Source organism: Triticum aestivum, chromosome 5D (assembly GCF_018294505.1).
Source record: "Triticum aestivum cultivar Chinese Spring chromosome 5D, IWGSC CS RefSeq v2.1, whole genome shotgun sequence".
Lineage (NCBI taxonomy): Eukaryota > Viridiplantae > Streptophyta > Magnoliopsida > Poales > Poaceae > Triticum > Triticum aestivum.
The window spans coordinates 424,527,681-424,551,838 of NC_057808.1; the positions used below are offsets into that span (position 1 = coordinate 424,527,681).

Consider the following 24,158-nt stretch of genomic DNA (forward strand, 5'->3'; position numbering starts at 1 on the left):
ACCGTGGCCAGCTATTGGGGTCCTAGATTTATCCCAACTGGTGTTAATTTCTAACTGTCCTTTTATACACCGTCGGGATATTTCCATATGGTGAAACATTTTTGCAGATATTTCCATATGGTGAAAACATTTTTCCAACTCGACAGTCGACACAACTAGGAGGCGGTTCTTCAGGGTGCAACCGGCGCATCCGTAAAAAGGCAGGGTCGTTCCTGCAATTCGGCCCGGGAATCCTCCCACGTGTTGGGCAGGTCCGGGTCGCGCCACGCCAGCGCGCCCTTGGCCGCGTGTTGTGTCATCGCGTCGACGTGGAAGAAGCAGACAGACCTTTTTTTTTCTTTTTTAGGCAAAGCCAACGGACAGCTGCGAGCTGCGAGGTAGACCTGCAGCATTTCGTTCGTGGGCCAGGAAAACAGAGGCCCATTTTTTAACAGGAAAACAGAGGCTCGTTATTCTGCCTTTGCATGCCCCTGCCAAGCCAAGGTCTCTGATGATGTGAACGTTGTTCCACGATGGCCGGTTCGAATTTTTTATCACGACTTCTAAGTTTGAACACAAGCAACACAGATGTATATACAACAAATTCATTCATTTTTACGAAGCGGTCAGCCTGGTAAGCTACCTACAAAAAATTCCAATCAATAAAAAAAAGTAGGAATTCATTCAAATAACGAATATATATTCATCTAGTATGCTATCCATTGACGACCTTATACACGACTATACTCTCCATGGCTGTGTAAACTCGGGAATATCCTTAGTACTTCTACGTCTTGGTAAAACTAAAGCGGCTATGCAACTAAACATCAACTGATGAATATAATAATCTTCACCAAACCATGCATCATCTTCTTGCTTTTATGGGGATGCCTCTGCCAAGAAAAATTCAGAAGGGAATAATATACATAGGATATTATAGAGGACATGCATGCATATATATCACAGAATTCAGGCTGGTGTGTTTACGGATTGTATTACCTGTAGGTGTTGACACGGGCGAACTAGCAGGCGCCGGAGACACGGGAGAAGCAGGGGGCGCTGGAGTGGAACTAGGAGGAGCCAGCGGCGGTAGGGTTTGAGCTGTGAAACATCACCATGAATTCATTAACGATCCACACGGAACGAAAGAACAAAACCGTAGCAAAGGCACACGTAAAAGCTGCGACTTACTGGAGCACGTGAGAAGCGTCCCTAGTGGCAGCATGGCGCCGCACCTGAGCGGCAGGATGAGCATCCGGATCGGATCGATGGGCCTGGGGAAGAGCTTGCTCATGCCGCCGTTCATGCCGTGGCAGAGGCAGATGGGCGCGCCGCTGATGACCGACTTGAGGCCGTCGCAGCACGTGGACGGGGGCGCGACGACGGTGATGTTGGTGAGGTAGTCCACGCACGGCGCCATCTGCATCAACGGCGTCAGGCACTCTGCGGGCGGTGGCGGCGCAGGGGCGGCAGCAGAGCCAGCGCTGGGCGGAAAGTGTGGGATGCCGGGAGATGGTGGAGCGCCTGGCGCGCCGGGGAGCGGCCCGAACAACGGTGGAAGGCCGGGGATCTGAGGCAGCGGCGGGAAGGGGAAGCCGCCGAACAATGGCGGAAGGCCGGGGATCTGAGGCAACGGCAGGGAGAAGCCGGGGGCGCCTCCGGCCTGGGCGGCGGCCTTGGACGAAGGGTCTGTTTCTTCTTGGTTCCCGGTTGTGGTCGTGAACCCCTGGACCCTCGCTTCGGACGGCGGCAGCGTCGCCGCCACGGCCGCGAAAGCGAAGAACAATGCGATGAGCTTGGAGATCGCCATTGCTTGCGTGGGGTAAGGAGCGGCTGGAGGGTCGATGTGGGACGTACGAGGTTCTCCTCATGCTTCATTTATAGTGCTCGGTACAGATAGAAAACACTTGAAAATTCATGAAATACTTTGAACCGTTATCCTTAGGAGTCAAAGGTGCTGGGCCGCTAGCTTTTGCTTTCTAGACTTACAATATTTCTCGTCTCTACTATAGAGATAGCACGGAACATTTTTTTTGAAGAAACAAATGTCAAGATATTATATATAGTTCAGCCGGAAAAAAGATAGTTCGTAACCTAAAAAACGTACACTTTTCTTTGAGGCAACTAAAAAAAGTACACGCGAACCAACCTGTGGTTGGATGGTTAGAGGGACTGTGGTATCCCCAGCCCATCAGAGTTCAAATCCTGGTGCTCGCATTTATTTCAGGATTTCGGCACAGTCTTTCAGAGGTGCTCATAGGATAGGGTGTGCATGTGTGCGTTTATAAGAATAAGTGTATGCGCATGTATATAAGCGCTTGCGTCTGTACTGTGTTAAAAAAAATGTACACATAAAGCCATGGAATGAGACCCGGTACAGGAGCCGCTTTGTGCGAGTCCTTAGCTTCTCTCGCCTGAAGGACTTTTTCCCTTGAATAGCAATTTGGCCGGCCTGTTTATCTTTTTTTTTTGCGCTCGCTCGTACGCGATCACTTCGCCGGTTTGAATGCGTCTTTTTTGTTCCTTCCCTAGTTTTTATGTTTGTTTTTGTTTTCACCAGGTATTTCGCTTCTTTATCTGTTTTTATTTTTTTACTTTATTTGTATTTATTTTGTCTTGGTTTTCACTGGCCTTTTCTTTCCTTCTTCTTTTTCTTTGGTTTTCTTTTTATCTTTCATATTTTCCATCGGTATTCTTCGTTTTCTTCCTTGGTTTTCACTGCTTTTCATTCTTTTTGTAGTGTTTTTCTTCAGATTTTTTCCTTTCCTTTCTTTTGATTTCCATTGTTTTTTTTTCAGTTTTTTTGCTTTTCTTTGTTTTCCTTTTGTTTATATATAAGAAAATTTGATCATGTATTTTAAAAATTGTAAACATGTATATAAAAAGGTTGATCATGTATACAAAAAATGTGGAACCTACATTAAGCAAAAGTAGACATAAAAACATATATTTTTCAAAAAGTAGTTATGTATTAAAAATGTGATACATGTGTTTAAAAATGTTCCTGGTGTACACGAAAATGTACATTGTTTGTGAAAAAATATATTTTATTGCTATTTAGAAAATACCTAACACATGAACAACATTGTTTTATACACATCAACAACTTTTACACATTTAACATGTTTTAAATAGAAGATCGACATTCTTTTCATACACATTGTATATATTTTGTATACATTTAATATTTTTCAAATGCTTGATTAACATTTTTCAATACTTGATTAACATTGTTCAAACGCTTGATTAAGAATGTTTAAATACATGATCAACTTTTGTCATACACATTGTATATTTTCTGTATACATGAGAAACATTTTCTATACATGTTTAACATATTTTCAAATGCTTGATTAAGATTTTTCAAATATTTTATGAAACTTTTCTGATTCTGGTAAAGAAAAAGAAGGAAAACTAAGCCATTAAGTCAACCCTGCCAAGAGCAGCTAAAACATGACTCCAACTACGAAAAACCTAATACCAGCTTTTCTTACTTTGTTTGAAGCCATTTCTTTTCCTTCGAACCGTCTCCAGAGCTAGAGCCCCAATCCTCTGCTCCCACTCGCGCATTCCCTTTATTCGAAACCAGTCCGGAATCGAATTGCATTCTGTACAATAAAAAATAGACTAGCTTTTCCACTTGGATCTTGTCTTGCTTGCTAGAAGAGAGTAATCTCCTGGACCACCTTTGCAAGCCAGATAGCTAGCGATCACTCTACAATGATACGGGCGGATGAAGTACCTATCCCTTATCATATTCCAATGGATCAGGTAGTTCCGGTTGTAGTCCCAGGGCTTTCAATTACTACTACTTATGATGTTTTTCGTTCTATTGAAATCCTGCGTCGAGCCGGTGTTTCATTGATTAATACTGGGCACATCACTTTTCATATGCATTTATTGACCGTCCGGTAAACTAGACTCGGAACTATCCTATTTTTAAAACGAAGACCCATCATAAAATTATGGCACAACCATATGACGAGTTGTTTTAATGAATGTGATTTTTGTAATATATTTAGAATATTTTGAAGTATAAAAAAATTGAAAGCAGAAAACATGACCCCCCCCCCCCCCCCCCCCAGAAAAATGAGGTTGTGGCTTGCCTCCCGTGCGCTGGGCCGGTCCAGTACAACACTCGCTTCGGGCGAGGCTGCCCTACATCGGGCTTTTTGATTTTTAGCCACCATTTACTTTGCACTTTCATAATTTGCCACTCCTTACATTGTAATTGATTCTTTACCACTCTTTACTTTGCACTTTGATTTTTAGCCACTTTTTTCACACAAAAACAATACTTACAAATGATTGACATAATATATGCATAAAATAGTGGACCAAAATACCCTTCTGCTAGTTTGACCAGTGTACTCAGCCGATTCACCATTGCATCCGGTACCCGTTCACCGCCCCCGCCGGCACCGCCGTCCTCTGCTGATAGCAGCCGTCGGCGGCTGCGCCGTTGGAGTACCAGATGTCAGCCGAGACGCACCGCGGGGAGGCCCCAGGGCGCCGCTCTAGGCCGCCGCCGCCCGGTGGCTCGCCTGCAGGTCGCTCCCGATGGGATCGCGCTGCGGGGATCGAACCTGGGACCTCGGCCCGCCTCAGGCGCATGGCTAGCCACTACACCTGTGCCGGATGCGTCTCGGGAGGGCCCTAGGTGCCGCTCCGGTCTTCTGCAGGGATCACGGGGAGCCTCCCCTTGGTCAGAGGTACGCGCGAAGGATAGGTAGGGTGGGCTCCGGCGCCGGGCTTCCCGCAGCTCGGAGGCGTGCGACAGGGCGATTGGGGGCTGGTTATCTTGACAAGTTAGAGGGATCGGGGTCGGTGGCGCTGCCGGCGACAGGAAGCTGGGGGCTGGGGCACAGGGTCGGGCGAGCCAGATGGGGAATGAGCTCCTCTCCCGTGTCCAGTGCCTGTCAATTGGGAGGCAGCAGGGCGGGGCAGAGGGATTTGGAGAGGATGTCAAGGAGGTGAGCCGTGCCGTCGGCGGTGATGGAGCGGAGTGGCCTATGCTATAGTCGCCGTCGTCGTCTCCTATCTCTCTGGAATTAGTGTCGTGAGTGGTCAAATGGGATGGGGGCAGCCGGGCAGGGGCAATCTCGGGTTTATTCGTGGGCAGGGGCAAATCTTCCAAGTCCCAACTAAGGAATGGCAAAAAAGCAATTACGAAATAAGGAGTGGCAAATCGTCAAACTCCAAACCAAATCGTGGTAAGGAATCAAATTGCCCCCCTACATCTCACGATAGGCTATAAGCGAGACATATGCGCGCCCAAGATCCACCACCATCGTGAACATGCCAATATGCGAACGGGCCTGAATAGTGGAAAACAGAGGCCCGTTGTGTCTATGAGAAGAGAAAGAAGGGGCCATGCTTCTGTTCTCTCTCGCCCAAGTCATCGCTACATGCTCTAGTCGGCAGCTGGTAGTCACCGACCCGAGGAAGCAACAACATGATGTCGGCTTCTTTACAGTTGGGTACCTTCTTGATAGTACATGGATAATGAGAAATGCCTTTTGGTTCCTGGGTGTACATACACCCTATATGGGAAAAATTAATATTAATAATTCAAAAAAAACTCAAATGTCTTTTTGAAATAAGTTTGACTTTCTTTTGCACTAGTATGTAAATTTTTGCGAATAAAAACCACTGTTGACTTCAGTTGAAAAAACAAATTTATTGCTGTATACAAGTCACTATTCACACTTTTTTGGCCTAAATTTTTTCTTTCTGAAGTCAACTTTTTTTTTCTTTTGTGGAAAATTTTAAGAGTATAATAACAGTCAAGTTTATTTTAAAAATATTTTAAGAATGTTTTACTATTTTTTTTTCTCATATAGGGTTTATATACACCCATAAATCAAACATCCTCTTCCACGGATAATTGCATATTGTAGGATTGCATATGTAGATAACGTCAACTGGACGACCCTCGCCGAAAAAGCTAAATGGTGGCCGAGCTTCATGGAGGCGAATTTTATTAAAACTCAAAATTTGTAGTTTCACGTTTCAAAAAATGAATACACATATACTGACACACATAATGTACATGTGTGCAAATTTGCATCACAGAACACATTGAAATGGGAGCTACAAAAAAAACATGTGGCTTTTCAACACATGCATTGTTCATTCTGAAAGTCCATGATTTTTTCCAGCTTGCAATTCAATGTATTTCATGGTGTTGTTTTTTCAGATCTTTTTTAAACCGAAAGTTCATTTAAAAAAAGGCCTCCCTAGCGCTCGGCCTCCAAAATACCCTACCCTCACCTGCTTTGCGAAACTAATATGTATAATAGACATTTTTTTTGCAGGGTGGGGCGTTGCAGAGGCCGGGCTCCATGGAGCCCGTTTTGAAAAAAAATCAAAATATATTTAAAAGTTTCAAAAAATGTCATTTTTTATATAAATACATGCATTTCTTCAAGTATGTACAAAGTTTCACCAAGTAATTCGATTATTTGCATGCTACATAAAAATACCTGGCCCAAAAACAACAAAGAAAAAACCCATTTTAATCTGTGTATTTATCTTTTTGTGTACGTTACATATGAAAATATATGTTCATGAAATTTATACTTGTATACTACAAATATACATCTATGTATATACTTTTTTTGAGATTTTTTCAGTGTGTGAAAATAGTATTTTTGCTGAAAAATAAATAAACAGCTCTATGGAGCTCCGCCTTTGTATGCACTTTTCGTTTTCTTGCAAGCATATACTTGTAACAGTAATGATTTCATCACATTTTCCCAAATGTTGGGAGCGAATTAAACCCCATATCTTTTTGTTGCAGGGAATTAAACCCCATATCTGGTTGCACAATCGGGTTTGCTTTCCTAGAATCGGCGTTGAACGTGGGTCGCCAACCAACAAGGTTGGGCGGCAAGAGGCCACCGTAGGTTTGTTTTCCCTCTTTGCAATTGCTTGAAATTTATTCACACATGTTTATTTAGAAAATGAATATCGTTCCAAGATTCGTACACCTATCTTATCTCTCTCCATCTTTCTCGAGCAGCTCCATTATATCCTGATTTCTCTCCTTCTTCTACTTGACGACATGTCATCTCCAGTAATCAGCACCGCAGATAGCTCCACCGATTCCCCTTTTGGCTTTTAAAATTTGATGATTGATTCCACCTTGCAAAGTCACAATATTGCCAACCGCGTAGGCATCGTCTTTTTAATTTTCTAAATACCATACCTATTTTCACATGTTAATAATGCGTGGAGAATAACTTGACAATTTTAAGGTTAAGACACTTATTTTGGGACGGAGGGAGTATATACCTGAGAATCCATGAGAACGGCGATATATAATGGAATGGTTTCAGTCCTCCAGCGTGAATCAACATTTTGGCCTCTTGAACAAATCAACCCTTTCCTCCAAAACTACAGAGAAACAGATGCTGATCCGGTGGATCAAGTGAGTGTGCCACAAATAATTTGGCTTGATCATGTGAAGAAGCAGCAAAAGTACCTGTCGGCAGCTATTTTTACATTATAAAATGCAGGCGCATGCAAATATCACGGCTATGCATACACCTAGCTGGCCATATATATGTATGTCAACTACAGTAGATGGTAGACCCTGACTTGGTCAATTCCATCCAGCAAGTCACCTGGTACTTTATCCTGCCCTACGGCACTTCCCAAACAAGTCACTTGCCCTCCAAATAACCTTTCCGTTAAAGGCACAGCCATTCATCTCCTATAAGATATCCCTCGCTAGCACTACAGCTGCCACACAACAACAACAACAACAACACCAACAACAACACACACAGCAATATTCATCTAGATCGACCACCCTTGTCGTGGCAACAATGGCTCGGGCACTGGTAGGCTGGTGCTGCTTCCTGGTGGCGGCACTTGCGCTAGGCGTCACGGGCCAGCGTCCCCCCTACACCCCTCCTCCTTCCCGCCGCACCCCGCCTCCGCAGTCCCAGGTCCCCTCCTACGCCAACGGCCAGCCCTTCAGCGTCGACTACAACAAGCCCAACCGCATCTTCACCTGCGAAGACGAGTGGGGCCAGACCTGCGTCACGCAATGCTCGGACCACTGCCCCAAGTCCTGCACCTGGTCATGCAGCTACTGCGAGACCTCCTGCAGTACGTCCAGTATATATTCATATGTCCATTAATGTTTTTTTTCCCTGAAAAGGAGGTTAAAATCCCTACCTTTGTATAAATCGATGCATGCAGTCATCTTTATTTATTATTCTACCAAGGTCTAACAAGAACGTATATCAAGCTACCCGAAGCCACTACTCACACCTACAAAACTCGATAATATGAAGTGCTCTCCCTCCCCATATCTAAACCGGTGTCGTCGCCGATCCATCCACATAACGTATCGGAACAAACAACCGGTGCAGCAGACCTAAAGCGTACACCACATGCACACATTTTAGACGCCACCATCATCTGCGGACCGCTGACCCATCTTTAGGAGGAGATCCGCATCATCCTTGCCAGTACGTCCATCCGTCGACGCCACCACGGCGCCCCACGGCGCCACCGTCCCGCGCTCGTCCATCCATACGCGAAGATTCTGGAAGATCTGTCGTGCGTAGCACCTGTCGGCCAGGCATGATTTGACATCTCCACCGAAGCTCCGTGCAAGACGAAGCCGCTCCACCTGCTGCCTCTGTCTTGCAATGCTGCTCCACAAACGATGCTCCCAAGAGAGAAACGACACCGCAGTATTGCCATCGTCCGATCTGGAAGACCACCCCGAGCAGCACGAGTGGGTTGACAGCCATTGCACCACACTAGTACAAAACAGGGCTTTCGTCACAGGGCAATATTCACATTAGTCCCGGTTCAGTCACGAACCGGGACTAATGTGAGCATTGGTCCCGGTTCGTGCGGCTAAGGCATTAGTCCCGGTTCATTTGGGCCCTTTAGTCCCGGTTGGTGCCACGAACCGGGACCAAAGGGTGCAATGCCCATTAGTACCGGTTGGTGGCACCAACCGGGACCAAAGGACATGTGATGCCCGCGTCGCGGCCAAAGTTTAGTCCCACCTCGCTAGTTGAAAGAGCTCGAGAGTGGTTTATAAGCGCTGCTGCGTCCACCCTCTCGAGCTCCTCTCAATTGCAGGCTTTCGGGCCTAACCGTACACTGTGGGCCTACTGGGCCACCTGCGGGCCTGAATCCTGGCCCATGGTTGGGTTTCTAGTCGTATTCAGGCCGTGGTGGCCCAGTAGATGGCACTTTTTTTTCTTTGTTGCTTTATTTATTTTATTTTGTTTCTACTTACAACAAAATACTTACTGTTGCTATTTTTATTTATTTTATTAAATTTTATTTTTTTAATTCTTTTTGCTTTTAGGTCACAAAAATTATAAACTTTCTCTTAGTGCCATTAGTTTTCAAATTTGAATTCTTTGATTTTGTTATTATTGTGTTTTATGATTCTATTCAAAAACAGATTTTGTTATTTTAGTTTCTAACAAAAAAATCTTTATGATAATGCTTTTTGCTATTAAAATGTCTAACAAAAACATTCTTTATGAAAATTCTTTTTGCTATTAAAGGGCCCATCAAACTCTACCCCCCCCCCCCCCCCCCCGTGTGGACCGCCTTTTCAGTTTTAGAAAAAACAAAAGAAAATGATGGAAATGTCAAAAAAATAAAATAAAAAAAGTTTCCCATGTGATATGTGGTCTAGTTGTTGGGAAAATTAACAAATATGAATTTCGACTTTATTTGCAAAATCTCTCTGGAATTTCTTAAAATGGGCATAACTTTTGCATACGAACTCGGATGAAAAAGTTTTTTATATGAAAAATCATCTACTCGAAAAGTTACATCCAAATTTAACTGGCGGAACCCCGTTAAACATTTTCAAAATCCTCAAAAACCTAACAGAAAAAAAGATACGGGGCTTTTAAGATCTGGAGAGGCAAAAAAATTCAAAAAAATTCAAATTGTGGTCAAACTGTGGTCAAACAATGGTCAAACTAATTATTCTAGAATATTAGTGTTACTAAATAACTATTTCTGTTTTTTTGAATTTTGGTCAAATCTAGTCAAACTGTGGTCAAACTAATTATTCCAGAAATATTAGTGTTACTAAATAGTTATTGTTTTTTAAAACAATAGTTTCAAACTCAAACAGTGAAATGTGTCACTTCATGCTCAAGCTAAATTCCTGAGGGTTAATAGAATTGACATCTTATTATTGTCAGGAAAACAACAAGTGCAGACTTGGAAACGAGGGAGAATAGAACCCAGAAGTTAAGCGTGCTCAGGCTGGAGTAGTGAGAGGATGGGTGACCGTCCGGGAAGTTAGATGATTTGGAATGATGAGGGGTGATTAGAGATTAGAGGATAAATTGAGCAGTGATGAGGGATGGTGATTAGAGAGATTAGAGGTTAAAATAATTCAGAAATTTGAAAATCAAAAAAAAAAAGTTAAAAAAAATTCGCAAAAAAAATTTTCAAAAAAAAAAATCATAAAATTTCCTTTAGTCCCGGTTGGTAACACCAACCAGGACTAAAGGTGGAGCTCCAGGCTGCGTCCACGTGGACGGCCTTTAGTCCCGGTTCGTGTAAGAACCGGGACTAAAGGGGGGAGGCATTAGTAACGACCCTTTAGTCCCGATTCAAAAACCAGGACTAAAGGCCCTTACCAACCGGGACAAAAGCCCCCTTTTCTACTTGTGCCATGATGCCTTCATCAAGGTAATGGCGCAGAACGCCGCCATCGGCTCGGTTTTCACCGGCAACCATGTCTTCCCGACTCGCAGCTGGAACTAGATGACGGATCCCGAGATCTGACCATCCAGCCTCAGGCCGACCACCTCCGACGGAGGAGATGTCCACCACCGCCGGCTGCACTGGCCAGATCAGATCTGACCAGAGGTGCCACCAAGCCGCCGCCCGCCGCCGCTCGTGACCGGGCCGCCCAACGCGCCGCAGTCGCCGTCGCCCGCGATAGGGCCAGCCACCGCCGCCGCGGCCATCACCGTCGCCGTCAGATCTGCCACGCCTACGCATGCGCAAGGGACTCCGCACCACCCGTGAGACGTGGGAGAGAGGAGGATCCCCGCCACCGCCGTCGGTCCCTGGGTGCATCCCAACGGCGTCCTCCGGCGGCGGCGGGGTGAGGGAAGGTGGATTCGGGAGCGGGGGCGGCTAGGGCTGGGTACCCGCCCGAGTCGCCCGAGCGGGGGCGACGCGGGGGTCGAACATATGTCCATCAATGTGTTGCATAACAAATTTAAATTTCACTTTTGGATTAGTGTCGATTTATACACCTTTGAGTTTGATCCTTGTATGTAGGGTGTGTGGAGTTTCCGGGCACTTCGTGTGGCGACCCTAGCTTCACTGGCGGCGACGGTGTCACCTACTACTTCCACGGCAGGAAGGACCAGGATTTCTGCATCGTCTCCGACGTGGATCTCCACATCAACGCGCACTTTATCGGCAACCACAACCCCGTGAATAAGAGGAACTTCACATGGATACAAGCCATCGGTGTCACCTTCGGCGACCACCGCCTCTATGTAGGCGCTCGTAAGGCCGTCGTGTGGGAGGAGGACGAGGACCACATCGAGATCACCTTCAACGGGGAGCCCATCAATATAGACACCGCCAACAATGCCCAGTGGGTGTCCAAGGCCCAATCCGGTCTATCCGTGCAACGCACAGACGTCGTCAACTCCATCAAGGTGGATCTCGCCAATGTGTTCAGCATCTCGGCCAGCGCCGTGCCGATCACGGACGAGGACTCTAAGATCCACAGCTATGGCAAGACCGCGAAGGACAGTCTCGTCCACCTTGACCTTCGCTTCAAGTTCCATTCCCTCAGTGACGTTGTCGATGGCGTGCTTGGCCAAACCTATCGGTCCGACTACGTCAATAAGATGAATGTCACTGCCAAGATGCCCATCATGGGTGGCGCGCCAAAGTACTTCTCGTCGGGCCTCTTCTCCGCAGATTGTGCCGTCTCCAAGTTTCGGCACATTGGTGGTGTCCATGCCTTGGCTGCGTAAATGGACCCCCAAGGATAATACGACAAGCATGCTACTAGTACTAGTTGAGTGTGTGTAAGGACTGCCCGCAAAAGAATAAGAGAGTGTGTGTAGGGACCACACGAGAATAAATAAGCTCTATGAAGCTAATGTTTTACAACGATAATGTTAGTCTGGATATGAATCAACGTACTATCCATGATTTATTCATGTTCTCCGAAATATTGAGTATGTTAACGAGGGTTAATTGAATCTATGCCACTACAACTTTCATGAGTTGGCGAAATGTCATTACAATTCTGCACATTGGGAAAATGCCGTTACAATTCTTTCATCCTCCACTATATGCCATTATGTTAGATATGAGACACAAATACCCTTGTCTTCCTCCTTTCACCCTCTCATCTTCTTCTACCAAACTGACCTGCCATTAACTCCGGCGAGCATGGGGCTGTGCGGAAAATAACTTCCAGCACCGACCATGCATAATGTATGGGGCCGTGCGACTTCGCGGATGGCGCCGGATAGGTTGTGCAACCGCCGCAGCCGTCTCCCACGAGAATGCAGCCCGGTCGTCATGTACGCACAATTTTTACAACCGAGATATGGCGCCATGTCATGCCGGCAAGACATGCATATCGACGGCACTCAACGATGCAACTTCTATGGAATGCATGAGAGCAGTCGCACAAGTTTGTGACTCCACCATTGTCTGCCAGGCAGCTCCTCCATGTAGACCGGGCACTGGGCAAGTCAAAAATTTGGCCTTACCGCAAACAGGGCAAGCCAAAAATTTGGCCTAAGAATTTTTTTGACTTACCCCAAACAGGGGCACGTCAAAAATTCAGCCTAAGAATAAAATCGACTTACCCCAAATGGGATCAAGTCAAAAATTAGCCTAAACACATACAAGTAAAAATGAGAGCATGAATCTTGACAAAAGAATCAACGGTCGGAAAATTGCCTTATCCAAATTTAAAGTTTAGGCGACTTACATATAGCTAAAGTGACAAAAATTATACGGTTGGAATCATCTTTTGAAAACAAATCCATTGATATACTTTTTGTAACATATTCAAATCACATTTTTAGTTCTATAAATGTTCAAAGTTTGATCCAGAATACAAGCGGCCTAACAGACCCAGCTGAGAAATCCTGGGTGAGCCAACATTTTGGCCTCATGAACAAATGACCAATTCTCTCGGGAAAAAAAAAGACCAATTCTCTCGGAAACTGCAGAGAGACAGCTGCGGCAGCGGCCGCGGATGATGAGATGAGGAGGCAAAGGTGCGGAGCGTCACTTGTGTGAGGGCTTGGAGCGGGAATCCAGGAGCCGGTGGATTGAGGTACTACTCCAGTATGCAACAACTGACTTGCCTTGTTAATAACGTGAAGAAGCAGTGACATGCATTGCATGCCGTCGGCAGCTGGTTTACTACACTCTAAAATCTAAGTGCATGCATACTGTAGTGTAAGACTATAGTATGTGTAGCTGGCTATATATGTCAACTGGACGACCCTGGCTTGGTCAATATATTCCAGCAAGTTGTGAGCACCTTTCCTTCCCCTACTTCACTTCCCAAAACAAGTCACTTGACCTCCAATTAACCTTTCTGTCAATGTCAAAGTCACGGCCATCCATCCATCTCCTATAAGAATCCCTCGCTACCAAGCACTACTCCAAGATCATCTCGATCGACCACCCAGCCGTGTCGAAAAGCAGCAATGTCTCAGGTACCGCAGATTGGGTGGTTCTGCAGCTTGGTGGCGGCGACGCTCGCGGTCGGCGTCATGGGTCAGCCACCTTCCCCTTCCAACTGGTTCTGGGAAACTCCACCTTCGTGGGACGGGACGCCTCCCCAGCCCGAGGTCCCGTCCTACGCCAACGGCCAGCTCTCTCCGGCCAACTACAACAAGCCCAACCGCATCTTCATCTGCGACGACGACTGGGGCAAGACCTGCGTGGCGCAGTGCCCGGACCTCTGCCCCAAGTCCTGCGAGATGTCATGCAGCTACTGCGAGACCTCCTGCAGTACGTCCACTACTATGCATGCACCCACATATATACACGCAGCAAAATACGTACTATATTCTTCTTTTACTGCTGATTACTTAGCATCGTCGATCCATCGATTCGTAGTGATCGAGTTTGTTGATGTGTACGTGTACGCATGCAGGGTGTGCGAACTACCCCGGCACCTCGTGCGGCGACCCTAGCTTCACCGGCGGCGACGGCGTCACCTTCTACTTCCACGGCAGGAAAGACCAGGACTTCTGCATCGTCTCCGACGCCGACCTCCACATCAACGCGCGCTTCATCGGCAACCACAACCCTGTCAACGAGCGCACCTTCACGTGGATACAGTCCCTCGGCGTGAGCTTCGGCGATCACCGCCTCTTCGTCGGCGCTCGCAGGGCCATCGAGTGGGACGAGGAAGAGGACCACATCGAGATCACCTTCGACGGTGAACCCATCAACATAGACACCTCCAACAATGCACGGTGGGTCTCCAGGACCCTAGCTGGTCTATCCGTGAAGCGCACGGACGCTGTCAACTCTGTCAAGGTGGATCTCGCGGGCGTGTTCAGCATCTCGGCCAGCGCGGTGCCCATCACCGACGAGGACTCCAAGATCCACAGCTATGGCAAGACCATGAAGGACAGCCTGGTGCACCTTGACCTCCGCTTCAAGTTTCATTCCCTCACAGACGTCGTCGACGGTGTCCTTGGCCAGACCTACCGGCTGGACTATGTCAACAAGATGAATGTCACTGCTAAGATGCCCATCATGGGCGGCGCTCCAAAGTATCTCTCCTCGGGGCTCTTCTCGACGGACTGTGCTGTCTCCAAGTTCCACCGTAGCGGTGGCGCCAACCATGTTCGTGCCTTGGCAGCATAATTGAAGCCCCCAAGGAGATACGCATATCTACTCTACCATGGAATAAGGCAGTGAGTGACGCCAGCATCGTGTGAGTGTAACGATCTCACGATGATAAAAATGATAAATAACCCCTATGAAGCTATTATTGTAAAATGAATGTGAACCGTTAATTTGACCGTGGATCTTCATAATATCCATTTTAAGAAAAATTGGAGTGCATTCGGGCATCTTCAACACGGATCCTCAAACTGCTTGCATACATCCGAACCACGTAGTCTGGACGTGTTGTGCCATCGAACGCAGTCTTGCATCGATCTACTGAGAGAAAGTGGGGGGAGGGCTTTGCGGGCGTCCGAACCACTGCCACGCCCGCTCCTGACTATCCTGTCCAACCCAAAACCCTCCACCCGCGTTCCCGCCCTTTCGCCAGCTGCCCGCATTCATGCCTCTATAGGGCGGCCGCTCCGCAATGACGCTGGCCCAGAGCGGACGCCACCTCTCACTGGCGTCGACATTAAAGCGGCGCCGGTCGAGAGAGCCGCCTGTGCCGGTGTCCACGCCCGTTCAATGCCGGAGCGATGTTTACTGTATGGGAAGGATATCTACCACACCCGTTCAATGCCCATCCATCCATACCCCGCAATTAAGCAGGCTCGCCGGTCGAGGAACCAACCCCGGCACCGCGCATTGACACCCGGACGCTTGGCCTCCCGGAATAATGTACTTAAAGGCGCCCACACCCGGCTAACTCCACACCACAACACTTCCGCTCCACACCATCCTCCTTTGCTCCACATCCGCCATGACCGCGAGCGGGAATGCTCCATGGGATAGTCTTTTGTCAGAGATGAAGCACGAGGTGGTTGCTCTTGCAGCCGCCTGGAAGTCCCGCCACGCCTGGCAGATCGAGCTGGGAATGCCGGCTAGTTCGCAAGAGGTTTTCGACGTCGATCCCACGATGGAGACGGGCTCGGACAATGACACCGCGCCGTACCTGCGTTGGTGCATGTCGGCCTGACCATGGAGCAAGCGCAGGCGCACTACGACACCGCCATGGCAGAGGAGGAGCAGCTTGCGCCGGCCCCTATGCCGACACCGCCATGGCGAAGGAAGAGCTGAGGTAAATATGTTCCTCCTCGAGCAGCACCGGCTGGCAGAGGGCCAGATCTACGGTGAGCGCACAAACGAGGAGGCCATGGCCGCCATGGTCGCGGCAAACTCGAACTTCGAGGCAAACAGCCGGCGCTCTACGAGGCCGCACATGCTCTATGCGTCGCTCGCAACGAACAGTGGCCGAGGACAATAACACTGCCAGCTGCGCGTCGTATGCGCCGCCATCCAACTTCCGCTGGCGTATGTAGCAGGAGGATAGTGATGGACCGTCCACTTCCATCATCGATCTCACGTCCACCGGCACTGGCGATGGACAGGTCGCGGACTCCTCCAAGAATGAGTAGGGCATGGGAGGCAACAGGGCCTTGTGTACCATGTGGGCCGGTCTGTCTTCTATGTCCTACTCTTTTTCGCCGAAGACCACACCTTCATTTCACGGGTCTTAAACCCCGCCAACGCTCATGGTGAAGGCAGATGGAGGACGTGGTCACCAATACGGAATACAAAGTAAGTGGACGACGGCCGCCGCCGCAGGGTAGGTTTATGTTTGTGTTTTTTTGTTCTAAATGTTCAAAATTTAACGAAAATCCACCTTGTTTGCATGAATCTCATCCGGTTTATATGAAAATTCACCGTGTTTGCATGAATTCCTCCGGTTAGTTGAAACAGTGGTTGAAATGTGTGCGGGCATCGCTGGATGGCAGCGGACTAGTCCCTCTTATCCACGGACGGATGCCGGAGCAAATTTGTGGGTCAGCATTGGAGATGCCCTTAACCAGTATAGACACAAATACAACGGTTAGCAAAACTTGGTTGAACGTAGGTCCCTAATTGCTAATTATAACAACACATCAAGCTTAATCAGGATGGACTGTGTGCATCACTCGGTGCAGAGGGTGATGATCTTTCCTATTTTTGCTAAAGAAAGAAACAAGGTTAATCGGCAATTTAGAAGCCTCCATAGTGGTATTATTTCTTTGCAATTGATAGAAATTTGTTGGCATATTTTATGCGGATAAATAAATTCTTCGATTTGTTCCAATATCTGAAGATTCAGCTCTCCGATAAAAACATTGGCTGACTTTGATATAAGGTGTTGAATCTGTTTTCTATTCGCACAAAATCCGATATTGCTTCTCGTTGTGACTGAAGGAAGACATTTTGTACAACATAGATGCATGGCAGCTTACAAACCATGAGACCCTCCTTTTGACCTGTCTTATCTCACTCCATCTCTCTGGAGTGGTGTCATTCTATTTCACGATCTCTCGTCTTCTACTCCTGGAAACATGCCATCTCCAGTAATAAGCACACGCACTCAACCAAGTCATGGATGTTTTCATCGTGGATTTTGAATGATACCTTGCCGTAAAAAAAAATTTGAACACAGTACAGAAGCAAGCGCTCATACATACGCGTATACACTCACCCCTATGAACGCACACACGCACACCCTATTCCTATGAGCACCTTCGAGAGACTGAGCCGACATATCATCTTGAGATTTACGAAGTCACCGTAGACGCCTCGTCATCGACGGGAACGTCTCCTTCCACTGAAAGCGCATCGCCGGAAATCCTGAAATAAATTCAGGAATAATGCGAGTACTAGGACTTAAACGCTGGTGGTATGGGAATACAACTATCCCTCTAACCATCCAACCACATGTTGGTTCGCATACCTTACCGTAATATGCCAACTGCGTGGGCAACTTGGTTCATGTTTACTTTAGGGTGTCTATGCGACTAGTTTGTGGCGGTGAGGCAGCAACGTTGTCCTATTGTAAGAATAATGTCCTCCACGTCCTATCCCTATTTTGTTGGTGAGCTTATCACCGACGGAGGGCATGTGAGGGTGTGTCTCCGATAGGTCTTCCAGGATCCGGTCGGTTTTGATTCCGGTGGATCTGTCTGGATTCGATCGAGAGTCGTGGTCTTCGGGTTTTTCACAAGCCCTTTTTGGTATATTTTTTCTTCTGTTTGTCTATTTTGCTTGGCAGGTTGCATCCTGAAGCAACTTCTGGTTTACAATGACGACTTTCTGATAGTTGCCTTTGCAAGCTTGTGGATTTAAATAAATTTGCTCCGCCAAAACGGTAGGACCAGAGGTGACAAAGAGTCATGCTCATGGCGCACCACCGTGGATGCAGCAAGAGGAAGAATTTGACGCCCAAAGTATCTAAATGTATCAAGAACTCGAGGACATGGTCGTTTATTTTCTGGGTGTATGTACACCCTATATGAAAAAAATAGTAACTAAATAGAAAGTAAAAAAATTCTAAAAATGTTTTTGAAATAAATTTGACCTTCTATTGTACTTGTAAAAACACACAAAAGAACCCCCCCCCCCCTTTGACTAGGTGTGAATAATAATAATTCGCAATCCCTTTGTAAATTAATATAAGATCGTTTAGATCACTATAGTGACGTAAAAGATCTTATTAGTTTACAGAGGGAGTATATAGCAATAAGTATTTTTTTGTCCAGAAGTCAACGTGGATTTTTTCCTTTGCAAAAATTTAAATACTAGTGCAAAAAGGAAGTCAAGTTTATTCAAAAAAAAAGAATCTGAGCTTTTTGAGCTTTTACGAAATCATTAAAAAAAGAGTATATTGAGTGTGTATCCACTCAGGAACCAAGGGCATTGCATTTCCCATCGAGCTAGCATCGCTGGACGGTTTCACCGACTACGCGCGTGCGTACGGTACGTGCATACGCACTGGTTTGGCTGGCCCGCCCCACTCTGAGGAAGCTGCTAGCAGCTAATTCCACCTCGATTGCCTCAAAAGAAAAGGAGCTAATTTCACCTCGAACAACCTTTCTTGGATCGGTCAGCCTGCACATGCATGCCGAACGGCGTGAGCAAGACCCGGTCGCCCCGAGTGAAATGAAATCTCTCTACCGCGCGCGAGTGATTATTCCAAGTCCAACACGTACGAATACTTTCTCCGTTCTAAATTAGTTGACTTAAATCTGTCTACGTGCGGATGTATCTATACTTGTTTAGTGTCTAGATACATTCGTGTCTAGATAAACATGGATCAAGGTAATTGAGAACCAAGGGAGTACGTACCACTGCGATGCGAACGATGATGAGCTTCCACCGATAGAGCAGTGCGCGTCGCGATCGATCGATCGACCTCGCACTCGCAGTAAATTTGACCGCTTCCTGCACACACACACCAACTCCAGCCCGTGAATCATGATATGATGCATGCATAGCACTCCACTATGTACCATGCATTCGCAGGATGCAAACATCATCGTGGATCCGCGGTGGTGCGCATGAATCGGCGCGGTTTCGTCATCTCGTGTGACCGACAGGACCAGGTCGCCCGCATTTTACGATCAGCTTAAGTTTTAACTGAGCTCGACTTTGCCCTTTCATTGTTTTTCTTTAGGGGGGATTGTGAGCTTAGGGCATCTGCATCCGCGCGCCCCAAACACGCCTCAAACGTCTGGACGGTCCGCCCGATCACGACTCAGTCAGGCCCATCATACGAGCCCCAAACGCTCGGACTGATCGGCACCCCTCATATCCAACCAAATATGGAGCGGATATGGGGCGCTCAGGCGCGCCAGCCGACCCCGCTGCATGTCGTAACGGTCCCACCTGCAGCGACTGAAGCTGTGTCCTCTCTTATCGGTGCACCCAAATTTTAGTCCCACGTCGCCGGCGCGAGGCAGACGCCGACCAGCTTAAATAGTCGCGCCGGCACATGGCGGCAAGCTCCTTTGTTGTTGTGTAGGTCTATCAATTCTCCTTGCGTGAGCGAGATAACTTGACACTAGACAACATTTCACTAACTGATGATTGTTCGTGGAGTGTCAAGTTTGTCTCATTCATGTATGTTGATACCCCTACTATAGTGACAGTATTTTTTTTTATTTTGTTCATCGTTTTTTTTCGACAAATTTTAATTTCATAAAAAGCAGTATGGACATGAATGTTTTCCTAGTAAAGAAGATAGACGCTGACTATGAATCTTCTATGTGATAAACATATCACATAAGAGATTCATAGTAACAGTCTATCTTCTTTACAAAGAATTCAATGATTTTTTTTTTTTTGAAATCACAAAGAATCCAATGATGTCAGAAGCCACCCGACTATTTAAACCGGTCGACTAGCTTATCACACGGCGATGGGACTAATACGGGTGTGAGTATGAGCAAATTTCGGTGTGTTTTGACAGCCCATCCGGCCCAAAACGGACGGGATGATCGTCGTGCACGGCACTGCATGTAATAGGTGTTTCAGAAATAGGGTATGTGGTTGCAAATGGTAAATTTTGAGGGCTGCCCGGTCACTGTCCGCGGATGTTTGATGGTCTAGATTTGCAACCTGCGGCTGTAAATGCTCTTACATGTACCGCAATATTCTGAACATGTGCAATATTCTGAACATTAGGCAGTACCTTTTTGTCTGGCTGCTGCCCTTGCGGCTCTGCTGGCATGGCGTCTCATTACCAACAAACTCGTCTACTTTTCAACTTTGTGACTTATTTGAGCAGGTATGTCTGCCTCTGGTAATCTCCACGTACAGTATGCACTTTAGGCAGCCATGGTAGCAGTTTACCAATATCGGAAGCTTAATTAGAACGTACTCCTACCATGCATGCATGCACGCATCCCAATTCCCAAATGATGAATTGGTCGCACCTGCTACTAGTACCTGGGACGACGTCCGCTCCGAAAGCAAAACATGCACCATGATTCTCTTGTACTACAACAGATTACAATGAGTAGCGCCCTACGTACACAGGGTCAGAACTTAGGACCAAGGATTCTCTTGTACGCAAGAGGCATGACCAGCTGCCACTTCACCTGCTCTCCCTCTCTTTCCTATATAAAGGTGATGGAGACAAGATGAATCTCCATCCTCATCACCATCACCACAAGGTACTGGCCAGCAACTGGCGCACAGACTGATCGACCGCGTCACTCCAAGACCACCCCAGCTGCGGTAGCCTGTCCTGCAACTGCCATGGAGCGCGCCATCATGGCCCTGGCCTTGCTGCTTGCGACACTGGCCGCCTCCGCTGTGGCCAGCCCCGTCAACAAGTCCTGCGTCACCGGCAGCGCCGGCGCCTCCGTGAGCATCGGATACGGTGGAGCCGGCGCCAGTGCCGGCGCCGGCGTGTCCCTCGGCGCCGACTGCCCCCGTGCGGAGGAGATCGTCCGCGCGGCCGTCGAGCAGGCCGTCGCCGCCGACCCCCGCATGGCCGCCTCCCTCCTCCGCCTCCACTTCCACGACTGCTTCGTCAATGTACGTACTCCAAGAGCTGCTGGCTGAGCTTCCGCGCACGTTCTGTAGTCTCGCCATTGTCAGTGTGTTGCTCTGTTGTTGCTTGTGATGCAGGGTTGCGACGGCTCCGTGCTCCTGGACGACAAGCCGTTCTTCGTCGGCGAGAAGACAGCGGGGCCGAACATCAACTCGCTCAGGGGTTTCGAGGTCATCGACGCCATCAAGGCCGAGCTCGAGCAGGAGTGCCCGGAGACCGTCTCCTGCGCCGACGTCCTCGCCATCGCCGCCCGTGACTCCGTTGTCGCCGTATGTCACCTTGCTTTCTTATACACTAGTGGTTACGGCGGGCGTACACACTCACGTTAACGATCACTAATGGATGGCCGCCGGCCGGTGCATGCAGTCTGGTGGACCCAGCTGGGAGGTGGAGACCGGCCGCAAGGACAGCCGCACGGCGAGCCTGCAGGCCGCCAACAGCAACCTCCCCGCGCCGACCTCCGGCGTCGCCACGCTCGTGCAGAAGTTCACCAACGTCGGCCTCACCGCAAAAGACATGGTCGCCCTCTCCGGTACTGTCCCGTCGTCGGTTGAACCATTGCACATTTTTTGGGAGAGAAAGTGCACAATTGTATATTCTTGTAATGTGCGCGATGACGATCACAGGCGCGCACACCATCGGCAAGGCACGGTGCACGACGTTCAGCGCGCGGCTCACCAGCGTGGGCGAGTCGGCCAAGGACACGGGGTTCCTGCAGTCGCTGCAGCAGCTGTGCGCGGGGTCGGCGGGGTCGGCGCTGGCGCACCTGGACCTCGCCACGCCGGCCACCTTCGACAACCAGTACTACATCAACCTGCTCTCCGGCGACGGCCTGCTGCCGTCCGACCAGGCGCTGGCCGCGCCCTCCGGCTCCGGGGCGGAGGACGTCGCGGCGCTCGTGGCCGACTACGCCTTCGACGCGGCCCTCTTCTTCGACGACTTCGCGGCCTCCATGCTGCGGATGGGGAGGTTGTCACCGGCCGGCGGCCGTGACGCCGGCGAGGTCCGCCGTAACTGCCGCGTGGTGAACTAGCTGGCTAGCTAGCTAAGGTCAGGTCGATTAAGCAGAGAAGCTTAACGTGCTAGCATTGGATTTGGGTAGGTCGATCTCTGTATTGTGTAGTGGCTTTCAGTTAGTTTGATGTTTTCCATCGCGTCGTGAAATAAGCTGCTAGATTCTGACTAGTATGATGTATGTGGAATGGTGTATCTGATGATGTGCGGCGTTCTTGGCTTGTCAAAATAATTAATCTCACGTACGTGTTGGAGGTGTTCGGTTGAGTTTTATTGTGCTTTTCTCCGTGTATTCATGTTGGTGAGTGTCATGATGTTTTCCAGTAAACAAAACAAAAAAGGAACCCTCTATTCAACAGGCGCCTGAAAAAAAATCTCGTGTCAGTCACTGTAGACCATCGGATCAATATCCTTGCCCTCCTTCGCCGTCTTCTTGCCCGTTGGGGGCCTCACCGCCTAGGCATTGCTGCCATCACCGGCCATCGAGTGACGGCGGAAAGAAAAGGGGGCGACACTGGAAGTCTTTGTGCTCGGGAAAGACCTCAAGGAAGGCGAGGGCGAGTACTGAACATGACGGCCTACACAGAGTCGTTTCGGAGGTTGCATCCGGATGTTGCTGACCCCATCCAATCGCAGACCGACGAGACGGCGGTGGTGGCCATCCAGACAAAGTACCATGGCCGCTACTCGTGCCTCGATGGCGTGATCACTCCTTCTATCTCCCATACACGGCTCCGAGCTACGAACCCTAGCCCGAGCGGGAGTACGGCCCGTGCATAGCCGAGCCTAGCCAACCAACATGTTGTAAGTATTTCCCCCTTATCTTCGTTCTTTCTTGCTTTATTTTCAGCATTGCTACGATTTATGAGTTTCAGCATGTCATATTGTAGGCATATGCGGCCTATATCGAGCTTAAGCGTGTCGAGCTGCGAGAGCATGCCGAGAGAGTGTCGGCAAACGAGGATTTCAACCGTCGAATGATGACGGTTAGTTTCCCACTTAGAACCAACCTAAATTTTGCACTTTCATTTCTTCTTACCTTCGTGTTTGCTTGGTCAACTAACATCTAGGCTATGTTTGCGGTTATGCAAAACGGCACGGTTCCTGAACCAATGAGACCCCCACCACCACCTTCTGGACCATACCCGTAGTTACCTTTGTTCGAAGAGTGGGTGGCACAAGGCAGTGGGACTCCGGTTAGTACATTGCCAAACTATATAACCACTAGTTATCATTGATTCAACATTATCATATTTACCCTTACAATCTCTTTTGAAACATGCAGGGAACCGATGGATCCTCCGTTTTTTGTGGTGGTCTTGGTGGTTACACTCCTGCTTCACGGAGCCCCGTCCCTGCGGTCTGGCGAAGTGGTGCTGGTCTTGGCGGTGCTGGTGGTCTTAATGGTGACGGCGGCGACGGCGATGATCCTAGTCCGCTTTAAATGATGATGTTTTCTATGTTTTGCTATGCTTTCCATGTTCCTTCAGTCTAGTGTTCTTTAGATGACGATGATGTTTCATACTTATGTTCATGAAGTTTAGACGATGATGATGTTGATGACATTTCGACAACGATGATGATGATCTTTAGTTGATGATGTCGATCACATTTCGATGGTGATGATATTTAGATGATGATGTTGATTTATATATATGTGCTGTGCTGATCTATATATGTGTGTTGCGCTGCCATTTCGAATGCAAAATACAAAAACAGATATTTTTGAACTGAACAAAGACTATGTTGACGGCCTTGTTGTCGGCATAGCCACTGCCAGGAGCTCCCAGGAGGGGACACGTGGCTACTATGCCGACGACAGGGCTGCCGGTATAGTTCTAATGTATGCTGGCGGCCTTACTGTCAGCATAGCTGCCATGCGACACCTCCTGGGAGC

The 24,158-nt window shown here is 48.1% G+C and overlaps 4 protein-coding genes across 4 annotated transcripts; 3 read left to right on the top strand and 1 right to left on the bottom strand.

The window, feature by feature from the left end:
• Positions 1–614: 614 nt before the first annotated feature.
• Positions 615–1,812, bottom strand: LOC123125255 (vegetative cell wall protein gp1-like). Its single transcript, XM_044545776.1, has 3 exons — positions 1,171–1,812; positions 979–1,080; positions 615–872 (listed from the first exon to the last, which is right to left on the bottom strand). The coding sequence occupies exons 1-3, from the start codon at positions 1,787–1,789 to the stop codon at positions 859–861; spliced, it is 735 nt and encodes a 244-aa protein (XP_044401711.1). The 5' UTR covers positions 1,790–1,812; the 3' UTR covers positions 615–858.
• A 5,933-nt stretch (positions 1,813–7,745) lies between these two features.
• LOC123125256 (uncharacterized) lies at positions 7,746–12,162 on the top strand. Its single transcript, XM_044545777.1, has 2 exons — positions 7,746–8,097; positions 11,278–12,162. The coding sequence occupies exons 1-2, from the start codon at positions 7,812–7,814 to the stop codon at positions 11,988–11,990; spliced, it is 999 nt and encodes a 332-aa protein (XP_044401712.1). The 5' UTR covers positions 7,746–7,811; the 3' UTR covers positions 11,991–12,162.
• Positions 12,163–13,664: 1,502 nt separating this feature from the next.
• LOC123125257 (uncharacterized) lies at positions 13,665–15,020 on the top strand. The gene is made up of 2 exons (XM_044545778.1): positions 13,665–14,001; positions 14,147–15,020. The coding sequence occupies exons 1-2, from the start codon at positions 13,695–13,697 to the stop codon at positions 14,866–14,868; spliced, it is 1,029 nt and encodes a 342-aa protein (XP_044401713.1). The 5' UTR covers positions 13,665–13,694; the 3' UTR covers positions 14,869–15,020.
• A 5,827-nt stretch (positions 15,021–20,847) lies between these two features.
• On the top strand, positions 20,848–22,528 carry LOC123125258 (peroxidase 40). The gene is made up of 4 exons (XM_044545779.1): positions 20,848–21,231; positions 21,325–21,516; positions 21,614–21,779; positions 21,874–22,528. Exons 1-4 carry the CDS (start codon positions 20,950–20,952, stop codon positions 22,278–22,280), a joined length of 1,047 nt encoding a protein of 348 aa, XP_044401714.1. The 5' UTR covers positions 20,848–20,949; the 3' UTR covers positions 22,281–22,528.
• Positions 22,529–24,158: the final 1,630 nt, after the last annotated feature.

Bases quoted from the DNA above. Each gene is read 5' to 3' on its own strand.
- LOC123125255 (XM_044545776.1), bottom strand. From the start codon at position 1,789: ATGGCGATCTCCAAGCTCATCGCATTGTTCTTCGCTTTCGCGGCCGTG. The intron at 1,081-1,170 runs GTAAGTCGCAGC...GATGTTTCACAG, and splicing joins GACGCTTCTCACGTGCTCCA to CTCAAACCCTACCGCCGCTG.
- LOC123125256 (XM_044545777.1), top strand. From the start codon at position 7,812: ATGGCTCGGGCACTGGTAGGCTGGTGCTGCTTCCTGGTGGCGGCACTT. The intron at 8,098-11,277 runs GTACGTCCAGTA...CCTTGTATGTAG, and splicing joins CTACTGCGAGACCTCCTGCA to GGTGTGTGGAGTTTCCGGGC.
- LOC123125257 (XM_044545778.1), top strand. From the start codon at position 13,695: ATGTCTCAGGTACCGCAGATTGGGTGGTTCTGCAGCTTGGTGGCGGCG. The intron at 14,002-14,146 runs GTACGTCCACTA...GTACGCATGCAG, and splicing joins CTACTGCGAGACCTCCTGCA to GGTGTGCGAACTACCCCGGC.
- LOC123125258 (XM_044545779.1), top strand. From the start codon at position 20,950: ATGGAGCGCGCCATCATGGCCCTGGCCTTGCTGCTTGCGACACTGGCC. The intron at 21,517-21,613 runs GTATGTCACCTT...CGGTGCATGCAG, and splicing joins CCCGTGACTCCGTTGTCGCC to TCTGGTGGACCCAGCTGGGA. The intron at 21,780-21,873 runs GTACTGTCCCGT...TGACGATCACAG, and splicing joins AGACATGGTCGCCCTCTCCG to GCGCGCACACCATCGGCAAG.